Below are 17,475 nucleotides of genomic sequence, written 5' to 3'. Positions count from 1 at the left end.
AACGTTATAACCTTGTATGAGTTTACATTCTCCAACATCTTCCTGTGTGATTCTAACTTCTTCGACTGTATCATCTTGTATGAGTTCAATATCTTCAACATTATGATCTTGTATAATTTCACCTTCTTCAACATTATCATCTGGAATGCTTTCACTTTCTTTGGCATTATCAACGTGTATAATGTCACCTTCTGTTGCTGTATGTATTGTGCTCAAATCAAACTCGGATGCTCTTTTCGTTTTCTTTATAAGAATTTTGATTGATTTTATAGGTTCAGTATATGTGTTATCATGAGCGTGATGATCAACATCATCGCATTCTACAGAATCAACTACTTCGTAAAAATCGTCGTCATATTCTAACAATCTTGAGGTACTTTCGTTGTTGACGGCACTATTTGTACAAATATCAGATCCATCAAATCCACGAGTCTTTTTTGTACAATCTTTCCAGCCTAAAGACGGAACGATGGTCCCATTCGAACTTTTTGATGGCTTCAACCTACACAAGAGTTTGTTAATCCGATTATCGGAAGAAAGCTGCTTTGTATCAAACCCGTCGATTGAACCATCTGTTGAAATTACTGAAGTATTTTAACATTGCAAGTTTTTTCATTTTCAATATATAGCGCTTAAAACATACATATAACTATCATCCACTCCAATTTAGCTCAGTGATTGAACAATTTATATCCAAGCGGTTAATTGTTTGAATCGAATGACAATATGCATGTCAATATATATGTGTGTGTGTGTGTGTGTGTGCATAAGAGGATAATACACGCCAAATGGCATTGTACACCATTTGTTAATAACGGAGTTATGGCCCTTTGTATCTTGAATTTTTGGGGGATTTTTTGGCTTCATATTTTACAGACTATGCCTTCTGAATATTTGTAAACAAATTCAGGTTAAACCATGCAATGGGGAAAATGAGACATTATTAAATATGATAATCAGTAACATTATTCCAAAAGTGTATAAGTGAATGTTAAACTACATTTTAATATTTATGGAATAGTGTTACATAATTATATCCCTGTATAATACAATCAATAAACTAATGATTAAGTTTATTGGAACAGTTCTTCTTTTTTGTGTGGAAATTTTGGTAAGATTTTTAGGGAAGAGTTTCCCTTTTTATGCCTCCCGGTAGGGTGGCATAACGCAGTTGAACTGTCCGTCTGTCAGTCTGTCGGTCTGTGCGTTCGTCCGAAATCTTTAACATTGGCCTTAACTTTTGCAATATTGAAGATAACAATTTGATATTCGACATTGCATGTGTATCTCATGGAGCTGCACATTTTGAGTGGTGAAAGTTCAAGGTCATCCTTCAATGTCAAAGGTAAAAAAATCCAAGGGAAGTAACAAGCTTTAAAGGGAGATAATTTATATTTATCATTTGGCAGTTACAGATCATATTTACAAGGGAAGGAATATCTTTTAAAGGGGGCATTGTGTTTCGGACAAACACATCTCTTGTTAAAATTGGTAAGCAGCCTGTAAGAGGCTGTAATTTTGTGCAAAACAATCACTGACACACAAATCTAAATATACCTCACCAACTATATATATATATAGATCTTACCAACTCACATATATACGTGAACTTCTCACATATATAAATATATATGTATCAAATCACATATATACAAGAACCACTATTATATATAAATTAACCGTACAAGTTCACTTTTATAGCAAACATTTGATATATATATATATATATATATATACATATACCGTACATAATCACATATACATGAGATCAACTTTCATAAATAAATATACCCTACCGACGCATATGATGTTGATCATCACGCTCATGATAACACATATACTGAACCTATAAAATCAATCAAAATTCTTATAAAGAAAACGAAAAGAGCATCCGAGTTTGATTTGAGCACAATACATACAGCAACAGAAGGTGACATTATACACGTTGATAATGCCAAAGAAAGTGAAAGCATTCCAGATGATAATGTTGAAGAAGGTGAAATTATACAAGATCATAATGTTGAAGATACTGAACTCATACAAGATGATACAGTCGAAGAAGTTAGAATCACACAGGAAGACGTTGGAGAATGTAAACTCATACAAGGTTATAACGTTGAAGAAGGTGAACGACTACAAGATGATAGTGTAGAAGATGATATTTTTTATAAATTTCTGTTTGTATGCATATGATGTTCATGTCTTTTTTAACGTGATAATTAAGTTTATTTAAGTAGTTTATATAAATATGATCTGTAAAACAATATCTTATTCTTAATCTTTTAAACTTTCAAGGGATACATTCATGTGATTCTTTTCCTCAATCCTCTCTATATATGTGTGATTTATATTGAATTGGTATTAAATAATAGAAATGTTAGCATGATGTTTACAAAGAAAAGTATGCAGTTATAATTCCAGTTATAAAGGCTGTAATAGAATATTTAAAGTGGGATGTCAAAGTATTGTCATGCATGCATGGGGAAGTTACAAAACGGGTATGTCAATTATCCAATAAATATGATATATATTGAACGTAATGTTTTTTCGAGAATATATTTGAGTTGTTCATTTAAAAGTCCACATTTCAACGCATGTAACCGCCACGGCGTTAAAGTTTGTGAAAGAGTTACAAATCCAATTCTTGTAACTCCAAATCCAATACAAGTTGTTAACTTAAAGCTTTTTTACCCTTTTCCACAAAAAGATTCCGATTAATATTCTAATACCGTTTTACAAACTGGATACATTATTCTTATGATAATTGGCAAGATATTGACATTAACTTCAGTCATAACCTTCAACCTCATGTGCAACTATTCCAATAACCTGTTTGTAACTTAAGTGCTCCATTGAAAAAAAAATGTTGTTAATTTAGTATAGAAGATCGCCATCGTGAATCGAATCTGTGTAATATAAATCGATAAGGGGATGAGATTCACTGTCTGTTTAAATGTAACTCATTTTCAGCTCATAGGTGTAAATATTTACTATTTCATTTGTATTTTTTATCAAGTATTGGGCAAAGATATCTACCTTAAGTAACTATTCTTTAGTGCCTATATGTGCGCATTGTTAGTTTTTGTTTGTTTTCAAACATGTATTGTGAACTGAACTGGATTTGTGGTTAAAAATAAAATTTTACTTTATGCTGATGATACTGGCATCCTGGTAGCTGGTAAACACATTTCAATAAGTGAATTCATTCTTTATAGTTATCTCGAACTTATTAGTGAGTGGTTAGTGGACAATAAACTGTCCCTTCATCTTGGTAAAACGGAGTCAATATTGTTTGGCTCAAAGCCCTATCTAAGGTCAAATTCTCAGTTAAATGTCCCTTGCAATGGTGTGTCAATTACTCCATCAAGTTCTGTTAAGTACCTAGGCTCTATAATGGACCAGTGCCTGTCTGGTGAAACCATTGCTAGGTCAATTATTACAAAGGCAAACTCCAGGTTAAAGTTTCTATACAGAGAAAAGTAAGTTCTTAACATTGCACACCAGAAAACTCCTTGTCATGTCCCTTATACAGTGCCACTTTGACTATGCCTGCTCCTTTTTGGTACCCTGGTCTTATTCAGTCACTTAAAAATAGGCTATAAACTACACAAAACAAGGTGATAAGGTTTGTTCGGAATATGCATAACAGATCCCATGTTGGTCAAGAACAGTTTTCTTATCTAGGTTGGCTGCCTGTTTCAAAAATAGTAGAACAGATCATACTATGTCATGTACATAAGGTTATAAATGGCCTTGCACATTTTAAGCAAGTGTCTAGCGTGCAAAATCGCTGTACTAGGTCCAATATGGTAGCTCAGTCAGAACCTAATCATTTTGCTGAAAATTTTACATTTGTAGATTCTGGTCGTTTTTCCAAACCAAGAGTAGGTTGTTTTGGTTCTAAAACATTTACAAATTATGGTATCAGTTTATGGAACAATCTTCCTCAAAACATCAGGGATGTAACTAAACCTAACCATTTCAATGGTGCCATCAAAAAACACTTTTTACAGTCTTTTTAGATTTTTATAGTACAATTTTCCGTATGTATTTTATGTTCTTTTAAAAACTGTAATACCTTTTTAAGTCTTATGATCTTTATGATGCAATGATCTTATATTAATTCTCAAAGTTTTAGTGTGCTACAAAGTGTGTTTATTAACTACATATGCAGTGTGATATTTTCCTAAGCAACTTCTGTGAATTAATTAACATGTGATAATATTTGTTCAAAATTAATCAGTAATATACGTGATATATCAAACAGTAGATATGTGATAAATATAAATTATTAATTATCTAAAACATGTCTGTTTCATGGTTACTGCAACCAATATCAAGGACCACAGTGGAAATAAGTGAAAATCATTTTTCTCTTTTTTTTGTCATCCTTGGTATTGTGCGTGCATTCCATGGTTTACTATGTTTATTGCTGTGATGATATATTTTATGCTGTCTGCATTATGTAGTAACTATGTTATGTTCATATTTTCACCAAATAAAATAAGATTAACTGTGATAGGTTTTGAAACGTATGTGCCATTGTATAGGCTTTGAGCATTAAAAATACAATTTTGAAATCTTGACACAGTTGTTTTGACTTTATGTCGATTTTAAGCGAGAACTTTTTTGATAAGGTTAATTGTGGATAAAATTCTTTCATATGGATCGAATCAGGCAAACCCGGATGATACAAAATTAGTTCGGTCATAGGACTGTATCACCTGTAATCACAACAGCGAAATTTCTAATAAGCTTTGATATTACATCAAGATCGACATGTTATAAACTGTCTGTGTATTATACATAGAAGCTTTTTTACTTTAAACAGTAGTACTGCTGTTGGTTAATCGTAGCAGTTTATTGTTGCAGCGAACAAAATTTATGTAACAAGCGAACAACATCATACTTAACTAATGGAAAAAAAATTACACGCCGATGAATAAAGCTGTTATAAAAATATGTATAACTGAACGTTTTTACAAGTGATAATCGTTCTTAATTATAAGAGCATGCGTCGTTTTCGATAAAACAAATTTTTAAAACATATATTTATTGATGAAGGTGGTTGTAAAAAAAGAAATTAACATACTAGGAATTGTTATTTATCACAGACAAGTATTTATTTCAATAACAAAGTGAATATTTTACAACAATATTAAACAATACAATTACGTACTACATAACCGTATATTTAAAGTATAATTACATGTATGAAATCGAGATGTGAACCACCGAACAACCAGTGTGTTATCAGCTCATTTGGTTTTAAATTTGTATTGAATTTAACCAGAACAGAAACAACTAAACTAAGCGACAGCAATACAAAATATCATGGACATTGATATTAGGAAATACTTCAAATATGATATTTTTTTTGGAATATACATTTTTTCAGCGGCTAGTTGTCGTTGACTTACTTCCTAAATGATCACATATACTATATGTACTATACTTACTCTCTTAATATGATATTCACTTATAACATGTTATCACTTCAATGTTGACTAAATGTAATAACGGTGCCCACATAAAGCGAATGATACCAAATTATACGTTCATATGTATATTCACACCTACCATAGCTCGTACTAAAATTTCGTTGTCAAATACTGTTTACTTATGCCGAATCGATCGTTACACAAGTTCGGCTAAAAAAGAACTTTAAGCTCAGACAGGCAAAACAAAGTTTACGCGACATGTTTTAGTGCTACAAAAGTTATTCGACTTTTGCAGAGAATATCTCATGTTTCGACTGAATCCCATTCTTAGCACAATGTTTCTCGATAGCCTTTATAGGGCCCTCTCCAAGAAAAGAGCTTGGTGTTCTGAAGGAGCCGCCGATTCTGTCCCACAAGGTGAAAAACTGTCCATAGTTGCAATTGTAGAATAGATGATGGTCCGTATGGTGAGCCGAACCATTGATAAAGGGCTTTAAGGGGCCCGGGACCCTATAATCGCCGTCATGAATGGACACGGTCCAAACGTTAACAAACACGAACAGGCACAGATACAGGACTTTGTGAAGAGGGAACAAGAACGGATAGATATGGTAGGGACAACTCTGCAAGAACCCGTCCGCCCAGTGAAACGCGTGGCTGGCGTAGGGGGTGGGGATCTTCCACTTGTGGTGGTCCTTGTGAAGGTGTCTGTAGACGAGCTTGTGGTGCAGGAAACGGTGGATCCAGTAGATGCAGCCGTCCGTGAACGTGATAAACGTTACTATGGAAACCAGGATGCCTACATAACCTGAAAAGAAAAATTAAAAGGATATTGATAGTTTTCCACACACACCAAACAAAAACAAGCAACATTTTATTAAAAGCCACCTTACAAGTGTTACTTTTTTCAGAAATAGGTTTAGGCTAAATATGAAACTCGGGTAAGGGATAAACAGAAAAAAAAGACTAAGGCAGTTTAAGAAAAGTACTTCGCACAGCCCAAGAAAGTAAAAGTATATTTCAAAAATGTAAATAATAAAGATTTAAATAAGGAAAACGCTGATTGATAACAATTGAGATCGCCATGTCGTATTGTATATGTTGTCCGACTAGCGACCGAGAGGTCACGGGTTCCATCTTCAATGTGAGAGCTTACTTTGTATCCCCCCAATGACACCAAATACTGCTTCTACAGAGGAAATAAACTCGAGAGCGTTTCAATAAGCGGAAGGCTTTCTCGCTGCAATCGAGCTAAAATAAACAGGTTTACACTTATTATAACCATTTGTCTACATAACGTCTGCGGTCATACCGATGTAGGAGTCGACGTTGTCATACAGCTTGCCGTATCCCCGAACCTCCAGGGTGAAGAGTGTCACTGTGGGGACGGCCATCAAGGGCACGGACTTACACGTGTACACGATCTCCAATCGTACCTGGTCCTAGAATCAATAACATACTTAAGTCAATATCATGATTCAACTTTTAAATTTTTCTCAACTTTTTACAGCATATGTTGCGTTTTTTAAGTTTTTAGTCCTAAAGTCAGAATAACAAATGACAATCGCTCTTGGAAAAAGGGGTTTTAAAACATGTGCGTAAAAAGTCGTCCCATATTAGCCTTGGCAGTCTATACAGGCTAGTGAGGGACGATACTTACCGCCTTGACTAGATGCTCACTAATAAGAGACTTGATTTAAATGAGAAAATAAAGCGGAACGTTTCGTCTCTGATTAGCCTGTGCGGACTGTACACGCTAATCTGGGACGATACGATACGCACATCAGGAAGCAGACTTTTCCTTGGCGCGGTTCATTAATATGAGTGTTTATGGTGTAGAGAATAACGAGTACATATAATGGTCATGTAAAGATATGAGAGTGTTTATGGTGTAGAGAATAACGAGTACATATAATGGTCATGTAAAGATATGAGAGTGTTTATGGTGTAGAGAATAACGAGTACATATAATGGTCATGTAAAGATATGAGAGTGTTTATGGTGTAGAGAATAACGAGTACATATAATCGTCATATAAAGATATGAGAGTGTTTATGGTGTAGAGAATAACGAGTACATATAATGGTCATGTAAAGATATGAGAGTATTTATGGCGTAGAGAATAACGAGTGCATATAATGGTCATGTAAAGATATGAGAGTGTTTATGGTGTAGAGAATAACGAGTACATATAATGGTCATGTAAAGATATGAGAGTGTTTATGGTGTAGAGAATAACGAGTACATATAATGGTCATGTAAAGATATGAGAGTGTTTATGGTGTAGAGAATAACGAGTACATATAATGCTCATGTAAAGATATGAGAGTGTTTATGGTGTAGAGATTAACGAGTACATATAATGGTCATGTAAAGTCAGGACGTGACGACCGCTGATATAATTCAATTGTTGGTAACAAGTAAATACAAAAACATTCCAAATTTTAGAACTTGATATATTTATATACGCCGTTTGCTACGGGCGAAACGATAACATTTCCACACGCTTAATGACTGATTTTTATAATTCGCGAACTTGTTGACAAGCGGAAATATCTTCTTATAACGTAGTTGTGAGAAATAAGTGTCCATTGTGTGGAGAAACACAAGTGAAACTCATTTTAAATGTTAAAAATGAAACGATCATGTATAAACATTGTATAAATTTTGCTTCGTGGATTTAGGTTAAAAAGATATAATTATGCTGTTGGCTAACATAACAATACACCTGTCGTAAGACGTATCAAAATAGTAAAGACTCAATATATGGACATACACCCGCGATAAATCAGGCCATGACTTCGAACAAGCGAAATCTTAATTATTGTTTAAATCGTTCACAAAATATAATGAAAATCAAATCACATAAATGCCATCAACCTCATTCGCTAATTTTTTTGTTCAGACTAAGATATCGAGATGTCCCGAGTAGCAAATTAATTATGTTAAATTATAAAATAGTCGTAGTCATGTGACCAGGATACGGACCTTTAAACAAAGTCTTTACAATACATAAACAGACCTTTGCTTTGATTTGTATTTACAACACATTATAAGATTGGTACGTTTGCTAACATCAAGAAATTGTGGATGCTTCATAAAACGTCGGTCGAATATCGTGAAGTATTTACAATATACTGACTACTCTAATATACTCTATAATTGGCACATACGCTTACATCAAGAAATTGTGGATGCTTCATTAGACGTCGGTCAAATATTGTGTAGAAGCTGATGGTTGCCAGGAACAAATACAGGACATAGCCCCCGAGGACTGAGATCACGTAGAGGCTTATCAGTTGTCTGCTGACGTCACTTTCGCGCCACCACGCCGGGTATACGTACGGCGTTAGGACGTAGCTATCCGCGGCGTTCAGTACCAAATCCATCCCCTTATTTCTGGTTATTTCACGTTTATCTGAACAAACAAAAAAGAATGTGATTTAAGAAATAACATTTTTGAGCACTGTATAACGTCGAATAACCCACGGTTAGGGGTAGAGTTTCGTATGAATTGAATCACGACCTCCAGTATCTAGATTCTAACACAATCTTATTTTTCTAAGTTTGTATTTTACAAATTAAAGCATGAGGTCATTATTAACCTAAACTCCATCCTTCCTTCTACAATAAATTCATTTGATTAAACAATTATTTGATTTGTATACGTTTCCTGGATTAAGAGTGAAAGCAAAATCATTTTACTTAAGATTTGCTTGGAATTTCTCAACTACTTTCAAAACATTAGGCTCCGCCCATACTTATATTTCTTAATTGTCTTCAGAAAACTTTCGAAGACCACGATAGAATGCATTATAATACACCTTATGCCCTTCTTTGACTAACGAAAACAAACCGCATGTCCTGTTAGAATTACTTTGAATGCATTGTTAGTATTCTAGATTTGTTAAAAATTGCATCATATTTAACATTCAAGCTTTGTAGGACATTATTTTTCATCTGAAGAAGGGACATAATTCTTCTGTGGTGTGAACATTGATATCTCAACATAAAACCGTCTAAGTTAACACATCTTCGCTGAAGTTTGTAATTCCATTCAGTTTTTGGTTTGCCATGAAATCATTTTGTCCCTGAACCTAATTCGTAACTAGATTTGCCATTCGTATTCTGATGAAAGTAAGACAAGATATGATACACTTAATTTCGTATTTGCGGATATGTGAAAAATATTATCCAATAAGCATCCATTAGCCATGGAGATTTGTGACAAAACAAAATGCTAAACAAGTTGTATTCGTGTTACAGCATCGTTCGATCTTCAAATGCAAACAAACTGGTAAATACACATGTATACAAACAATATACTCGAGCTCCATATTAGAGAAAGTTCGCTGCAATGACAGCTCTCCTGCTTTGCGCAGATAAATGTCCCTGAGACGGGATATTTTAGACACTACTAAAAGTAAGTTGTTGCGTTGATTTCTGGGTAATTTGTACTTAAACAGGAAGCGCGCTGCTTGATGTCGCATTAGAGAACTGCGAAATCCGGCGACATCATCATATGTCAAAAGCAATAACACGTTGGTTATGAAAAACAAGTAATCTCCTTATTAGAGTCTTAGAGGATTTCTTTGGTTGTTAGTCGTTTTACCAGTCAATCAACGACTAGTCTGTTCAAACAAGAGCTGTCGGAGGACAGCCCGCTCGACTTCGACTAGTCTGTTCAAACAAGAGCTGTCGGAGGACAGCCCGCTCGAATTCGACTAGTCTGTTCAAACAAGAGCTTTCGGAGGACAGCCCGCTCGACTTCGACTAGTCTGTTCAAACAAGAGCTGTCGGAGGACAGTCCGCTCGACTTCGACTAGTCTGTTCAAACAAGAGCTGTCGGAGGACAGCCCGCTCGACTTCGACTAGTCTGTTCAAACAAGAGCTGTCGGAGGACAGCCCGCTCGACTTCTACTAGTCTGTTCAAACAAGAGCTGTTGGAGGACAGCCCGCTCGACTTCGACTAGTCTGTTCAAACAAGAGCTGTCGGAGGACAGCCCGCTCGACTTCTACTAGTCTGTTCAAACAAGAGCTGTCGGAGGACAGCCCGCTCGAATTCGACTAGTCTGTTCAAACAAGAGCTGTCGGAGGACAGTCCGCTCGACTTCGACTAGTCTGTTCAAACAAGAGCTGTCGGAGGACAGCCCGCTCGACTTCGACTAGTCTGTTCAAACAAGAGCTGTCGGAGGACAGTCCGCTCGACTTCGACTAGTCTGTTCAAACAAGAGCTGTCGGAGGACAGCCCGCTCGACTTCGACTAGTCTGTTCAAACAAGAGCTGTCGGAGGACAGCCCGCTCGACTTCTACTAGTCTGTTCAAACAAGAGCTGTTGGAGGACAGCCCGCTCGACTTCGACTAGTCTGTTCAAACAAGAGCTGTCGGAGGACAGCCCGCTCGACTTCTACTAGTCTGTTCAAACAAGAGCTGTTGGAGGACAGCCCGCTCGACTTCGACTAGTCTGTTCAAACAAGAGCTGTCGGAGGACAGCCCGCTCGACATCGACTAGTCTGTTCAAACAAGAGCTGTCGGAGGACAGCCCGCTCGACTTCGACTAGTCTGTTCAAACAAGAGCTGTCGGAGGACAGCCCGCTCGACTTCGACTAGTCTGTTCAAACAAGAGCTGTCGGAGGACAGCCCGCTCGACTTCGACTAGTCTGTTCAAACAAGAGCTGTCGGAGGGCAGTCCGCTCGACTTCGACTAGTCTGTTCAAACAAGAGCTGTCGGAGGGCAGTCCGCTCGACTTCGACTAGTCTGTTCAAACAAGAGCTGTCGGAGGGCAGTCCGCTCGACTTCGACTAGTCTGTTCAAACAAGAGCTGTCGGAGGGCAGTCCGCTCGACTTCGACTAGTCTGTTAAAACAAGAGCTGTCGGAGGACAGCCCGCTCGACTTCGACTAGTCTGTTCAAACAAGAGCTGTCGGAGGGCAGCCCGTTCGACTTCGACTAGTCTGTTAAAACAAGAGCTGTCGGAGGACAGCCCGCTCGACTTCGACTAGTCTGTTCAAACAAGAGCTGTCGGAGGACAGCCCGCTCGACTTCGACTAGTCTGTTCAAACAAGAGCTGTCGGAGGACAGCCCGCTCGACTTCGACTAGTATGTTCAAACAAGAGCTGTCGGAGGACAGCCCGCTCGAATTCGACTAGTCTGTTCAAACAAGAGCTTGCGGAGGGAAGTCCGCTCGACTTCGACTAGTCTGTTCAAACAAGAGCTGTCGGAGGACAGATCGCTCGACTTCGGCTAGTCTGTTCAAACAAGAGCTCTCGGATGACAGCCCGCTCAATTTCGACTAGTCTGTTAAAACAAGAGCTGTCGGAGGACAGCCCGCTCGACTTCGACTAGTCTGTTCAAACAAGAGCTGTTGGAGGAAAGCCCAATCAACTTCGACTAGTCTGTTCAAACAAGAGATGTCGGAGGACAGCCCGCTTGACTTCGACTAGCCTGTTAAAACAAGAGCTGTTGGAGGACAGCCCGCTCGACTTCGACTAGTCTGTTCAAACAAGAGCTGTTGGAGGAAAGCCCGCTCGACTTCGACTAGTCTGTTCAAACAAGAGATGTCGGAGGACAGCCCGCTCGACTTCGACTAGTCTGTTCAAACAAGAGCTGTCGGAGGACAGCCCGCTCGACTTCGACTAGTCTGTTCAAACAAGAGCTGTTGGAGGACAGCCCGCTCGACTTCGACTAGTATGTTCAAACAAGAGCTGTCGGAGGACAGTCCGCTCGATTTTTGTTCTTGTCAGAGATTCTGACGCTTTTTACTGAACCATACAGTACTGTTAGTTTAGCAGATAAGTTATTTTAGCTATCAAGTAATTAAGTTTATTTTATGCTTTCCGGTGGTTTACAGAGAAACATCAGTGAAATAAAACTGGCATTCCACTGTTTTAAACAGTGAAAAATAACAGTGAAAAATATCGATATTTGTTACTGTTTTACTGTGAAATGACGTCAATTTTTTCAACGAAATGACGTCATAAATCCAGCGAAAGTATCCAGTGTAACTCATTTACCTTGTAAATAAACTGTGAAAAAAGCATAAAATAAAAAGAAAATTTGTTGGATTCGATGGAATATCGATTTTATTTCACTCGAGATCATAGAAAATATATATTTTCACTCGTGGCTCCGCCACTCGTGAAAATATTGTTTTCTATGATCACTCGTGAAATAAAATTGATATTCCACCGAATCCAACAAATATCCTCTTTATAAATATCCTACGAGACACAGGAGCATAAATTTTGAGTTAAAACCATTTTCGGTATTACTTACAGTGACGCTGACTGTTGACCTGAATCCATTACTCCCCATATGCAAACAAGACTATTGCCAAGCAATATATGTCCCCTACCGGTTCCACCATTGTCAGATTTTTTTTTAATTGTTGCAATAGCAACCAGGATTTTTGACGTAGTAACTAAATGAAATGACGTCCATAATGGCCATATTGCCATCTATCCGTGTTTCAAGATTCATGAAAAAATATTAAGAACTTTTTAAGTTATCGCAGGATCCAGAAACCACCATTTTCAGCAGTATTTCTAGCCTACTTGTTGCCATAGCAACCAGAATTCTTGACGTAGGAACAAAATGAAATGAAGTGCATAATCTCCGTATTGCCATCTATCCATATTTCAAATTTCATGAAAAAATATGATTTTTTTTTTTTTAAGTTATCGCAGGATCCAGAAAAGTGTGACAGACGGACAGACTCACAGACAGACAGACAGACGCACAGAGCGCAAACCATAAGTTCCCTCCGGTGAAACCGGTAGGGGACAACAAGCATAAAGTACTTGTGGAATATATTAAGGCTTGCATCACAATAGTTCAATTCGTTCCGGTGAGATTCGGTCGAAACAACGTTGTCTATTTTTTTGTATTGGTGATTTTGACCCTGATCAAACACATCGATTGTTCAAACCTCTGATATACTAGAAGAGATTATATATTTTTAATTTCATTTTAAATGCTCAATTGGTATTAAAGTGATATTATGGGCATTTTTCACTGTTGAATTGAGCTGAAAAGAATTAACAGGTCAAAATAGTTAGTTAAAATGTGGTAACTGACCAATTATCTTTATTCTTATACTCATCTTGTTACCAGTTGTTTATGAAAAAATATATATTATATTCGATATTTTACATGACTCACCTGTCCTCTAAGCCGAAATGATCCGTAAAACAAAATTGTATCTTTGTGTCGTATGAACAAATCTCCATGAAAACTACATTTAGACTAACATCACTCATCGAATCATGTCTGTCGTCAGTTGTCAAAACGAAAGTACGGTTGATATTCAAATGCCTTATTTTTCTATTTCCGGGATATTGTTTTAGTATGTTGATGCTGCATTAACAAATATAAGTGTATATGAAGTGAAAACACCAGAAATTAACCAGGGTTGCGATAGACACCTGTGAACATAGCATATACTGTTAGATGCCCATAATATCAATTTAAAGTTAACACAAACAATTTATCAATATCTACTAACAGTGACTTACTATACCCTTTTCTATACAGTCCATATACAATCCCATGATTGATACGTGTAAGGCGTTTATAAGTAATTTCAGTACAAAAGCCAAAGTTGTTATTGAGTGGAAAAAAAATATTTATATTTAGCAACAATCCCATTGACCCCCCCCCCCCCCCCCCCCTCATATGCAATCTTAAATAAAGTGTTCATGAAACATATCTATGTAAATAGTTGCATGACACTGGCTCAATTTGAAATTTAGGTACCAAGCGAAATGCATATTTTCTATTTTAAATAACACCGGCCTTGGCCATAAACTCATGCAGGTCACATTAAACCCTAGAAAGGACTAATATGGATTATTATTTTTAGTTTCATTACAGTAGTTAAAAGATAAAATTTAGTTATTTCGTAGAAACAATTCATATAAATTTACTTGAAATGATCCTGACATTGTCTTCCCACACACCATATGAAATCAATAGGTAGATTTGTAAACTAGGCATTAATGTATTAAGTTTCATTACAAGTACTCAATTTTTTATCGAGAAATTAAGTGGAAGATATTTTACTACTGTAAGTATGGGACCCCAACTATCTCTCACGAAATACGGTGGAAGGGGCTTCTTGGTACCAGGTATCTACATTGACGTTGGTTATGGTGTGAAAAGACTATGAAAATATTACACATTTTAAACTAGGGTTGCTAAAATAAATGTTACATGTATTAATTATTTATTCAAGCAATTACTCAGAAACTAACTTAACGAAAAATATTAACCTGCTTTGTCGTTTTTATGCAAATCTCAAAGCATAAAAGGCCCTAAATTTTTACAAAGTGCAAACTAGGCAAGGCCTATGGAATCATTTCAACATTGGACATTCATGGTGTAATTGTGGCGTAAATCTATCTAATATCATCGATCATACCAAATTAGAGCGTGCTTTACAAAATATCTAAGATCGATTTTTACATAATTCCAAGTTGAATATATGGAAAATGTCGTTCAAATGTAATACGATAGTGTGACTTTGTAGTCAGGTTTATGGCGGTCTCGCTTCATAAATTGAGAACAGAATACACAGCGAAGTGGTAAACAGCGTTTGCGAATATGGATCGTTTTAAAAATTGTCAACTGTTAGCAAGCATAGCAATATCGACCTATCGACACGTTAGAAACACTGCCGGTACATTTCCTAGCGATATCGGTCGCGGGATGCTGACCTGCAATCCGAAGGGATTGAACTGTTCTGGTCAGCCTCTTTGATGTTTCCATAACCATTTGAGAAGTCAGACAATAGAACACATTTTCTGAGCAAGATTAATGATGATTAGGCAAAAACCACGCAATTTGGGACCCACTAATTCACACACAATTCTGAACTGGTGAGCATAGCATGGTTCATACCTGTTATATCTTTCAACAGGTTGAAGTTTTCAACACTACTATTTCTTTATTATGACGAATTCATTAACACATATACTAACATATTAAATTACTAAATACGTCAATAGCAATCCTGTAGTTGCGCAAGTCCAATCATAAACTAGTAAAACCATGACACAAATTGTAAAACAGAAACAATATAAATTTTAACAATCTTACCTTACTCATTCAGAGCTATCCATACATAGTATACTCACGCCATCAATCAACGCGCGTATAAATAACTATATGTCCTTCAACTTGCAAACCAAGTGTCGATCGATACACGCAAGTCAAATGCTAGGACACTCGTAGCAATTGTTTGTTCAAACAAAATCTGAGCTCACCCCTTCAATTTGATGTACCGTAATTGTCAATACTGCGTGTATTTAAGAACGCACACGACTATACTCCGTATCTTGCTTTTCTTCCGTTATTTAACGCGAAAGAGATGTTTTTCTCAGCAGTTAACGGCCTTTTCACGCCTGGGAATCATTGGTTCGAAAACATTTTGGGTGAGTCTATAAAACGTACTATTTGAATGGATCTTTTAAATGACAGTTAAAGTGATATTATGGGCATTTTTCACTGTTGAATTGAGTTGAAAAGAATAAACAGGTCAAAAGAATTAGTTAAAATGTTATATTTACTGACTAATTATCTACAACTCATCTTGCTTCCAGTTGTTTATACAAAATATATATTATTTTCGATATTTTACATGACTCACCCAGTCCTCTAAGCCGAAATGATCCGTAAAACAAAATTGTGTCTTTGTGTCGTATGAACGAATCTGCATGAAAACTACATTTAGACTCACATCGTACATAGAATCATCTCTTTCGTCAGTTGTCAAAACGAAAGTACGGTTGATATTCAAATGGATTATTTTTCTCTTTCCGGGATATTGTTTTAGTATGTTGATGCTGCATGAACAAATATAAGTGTATATGAAGTGAAAACACCAAAGAATAAACAACGGTTGCGATAGACATCTACTAGTATATACTGTTAGATGCCCATAATATCACTTTAACGACTCTTTTCGGTATTAAATACGAATTGCTGTACGAAATTAATTACCAACAACGTCTGTCTGTACTTTGTTGACTTTAAAGGGGCCTTTTCACAGATTTTGGCATTTTTTAATTCATTCATTAAATGCTTTATATTGATAAATGTAAACATTGGATCGTAAAGGCTTCAGTAAAAAATCAAGAATAAAATTAAAAAAAGGAAAAGAACATTGCCCGGAGCAGGTTTCGAACCAGTGACCCCTGGAGTCCTGCCAGAGTCCTGAAGTAAAAACGCTTTAGCTTACTGAGCTATTCAGCCGAGTACACATACTTGACGTATTTTATACCTTATATAAGCAATCTTCGTAGTTTCACAAAATTTAACGACAAAAACAGAACTATCCAAATTATTCAATCGTTTCGCGTTGCAACGCTTTATAATTTTTAGGTTTTAAAATCGTCAAAAGATGCATATAATGGCTATATTAGACCATGGTAAATGTTCAGTATTACTGTTTCCTCACAAATATCATAACTAAAACGAAAATTTGCGAATCTGAAACAACTTTTTTCAATTTTGTCAATTTACCAAAGCGTGAAAAGATCCCTTTAACATGTAGTATAATTATTAAACTGGAAATTTTACTGAGGGTTATAATTTTATGTATATCTAGAATCTATTCCGGTATTCTCGTGGATCGGCTATTCTCGCGATATTGCGTTGTATATGCCCCCAAGAAGATATACAAAATTTAAAGCCAAAAATTCTGCTACAAATCCACCTTAGTAAAATTTTCCATTCAACTCCTTCACTTTCGAATTTTGTCATGCGTCTGCTTGTAGATGCTTGGGTCAGACATTATTACACTCTGCCTCTGGATCAGCAGACGATTTTTTGCTTAAATCTATCTTACCACTATCTTACCATACAGGATATTCCGGAGAAAGTCGATGTATCACGATTTCTTTATACCTAATGTAATGATTAAATATGACATTTCTGCAGTGAAATAACAGCAGTGAAAAGAGCAATTTTTTTCTTTTCACCAGTGCCGCGGCAGTGGAAAGAGCAAAAATTCGGAATTCCTTTTTCTATTTTTAGA

The 17,475-nt window shown here is 36.4% G+C and overlaps 1 protein-coding gene across 6 annotated transcripts; it reads right to left on the bottom strand.

Annotated features, from left to right (window-relative positions):
• Positions 1–5,089: 5,089 nt before the first annotated feature.
• On the bottom strand, positions 5,090–17,179 carry LOC127855094 (lathosterol oxidase-like). 6 transcript variants are annotated; one of them, XM_052390453.1, is made up of 4 exons: positions 17,155–17,179; positions 8,621–8,859; positions 6,754–6,883; positions 5,090–6,249 (listed from the first exon to the last, which is right to left on the bottom strand). In XM_052390453.1, the coding sequence occupies exons 2-4, from the start codon at positions 8,828–8,830 to the stop codon at positions 5,720–5,722; spliced, it is 870 nt and encodes a 289-aa protein (XP_052246413.1). In that variant the 5' UTR covers positions 8,831–8,859; positions 17,155–17,179; the 3' UTR covers positions 5,090–5,719. The 6 variants fall into 6 exon arrangements, with proteins under 6 accessions (XP_052246413.1, XP_052246411.1, XP_052246410.1 ...); XM_052390451.1 differs by lacking the exon at positions 17,155–17,179 and adding an exon at positions 16,087–16,250; XM_052390450.1 differs by lacking the exon at positions 17,155–17,179 and adding an exon at positions 15,537–15,841.
• Positions 17,180–17,475: the final 296 nt, after the last annotated feature.

This window comes from Dreissena polymorpha, chromosome 13, assembly GCF_020536995.1.
Source record: "Dreissena polymorpha isolate Duluth1 chromosome 13, UMN_Dpol_1.0, whole genome shotgun sequence".
Lineage (NCBI taxonomy): Eukaryota > Metazoa > Mollusca > Bivalvia > Myida > Dreissenidae > Dreissena > Dreissena polymorpha.
This window is presented reverse-complemented; position numbering and strand designations above follow the sequence as displayed.

What these genes read in the sequence shown, in the direction of transcription:
- LOC127855094 (XM_052390448.1), bottom strand. Translation starts at nt 14,435, where the DNA reads ATGCCTAGTTTACAAATCTACCTATTGATTTCATATGGTGTGTGGGAA. An exon ending in CAATGTCAGGATCATTTCAA is followed by an intron (nt 8,860 to 14,365) that starts GTAAATTTATAT and finishes TTGTTTGTTCAG; the next exon opens with ATAAACGTGAAATAACCAGA. An exon ending in AGCATCCACAATTTCTTGAT is followed by an intron (nt 6,884 to 8,620) that starts GTAAGCGTATGT and finishes TATTGATTCTAG; the next exon opens with GACCAGGTACGATTGGAGAT.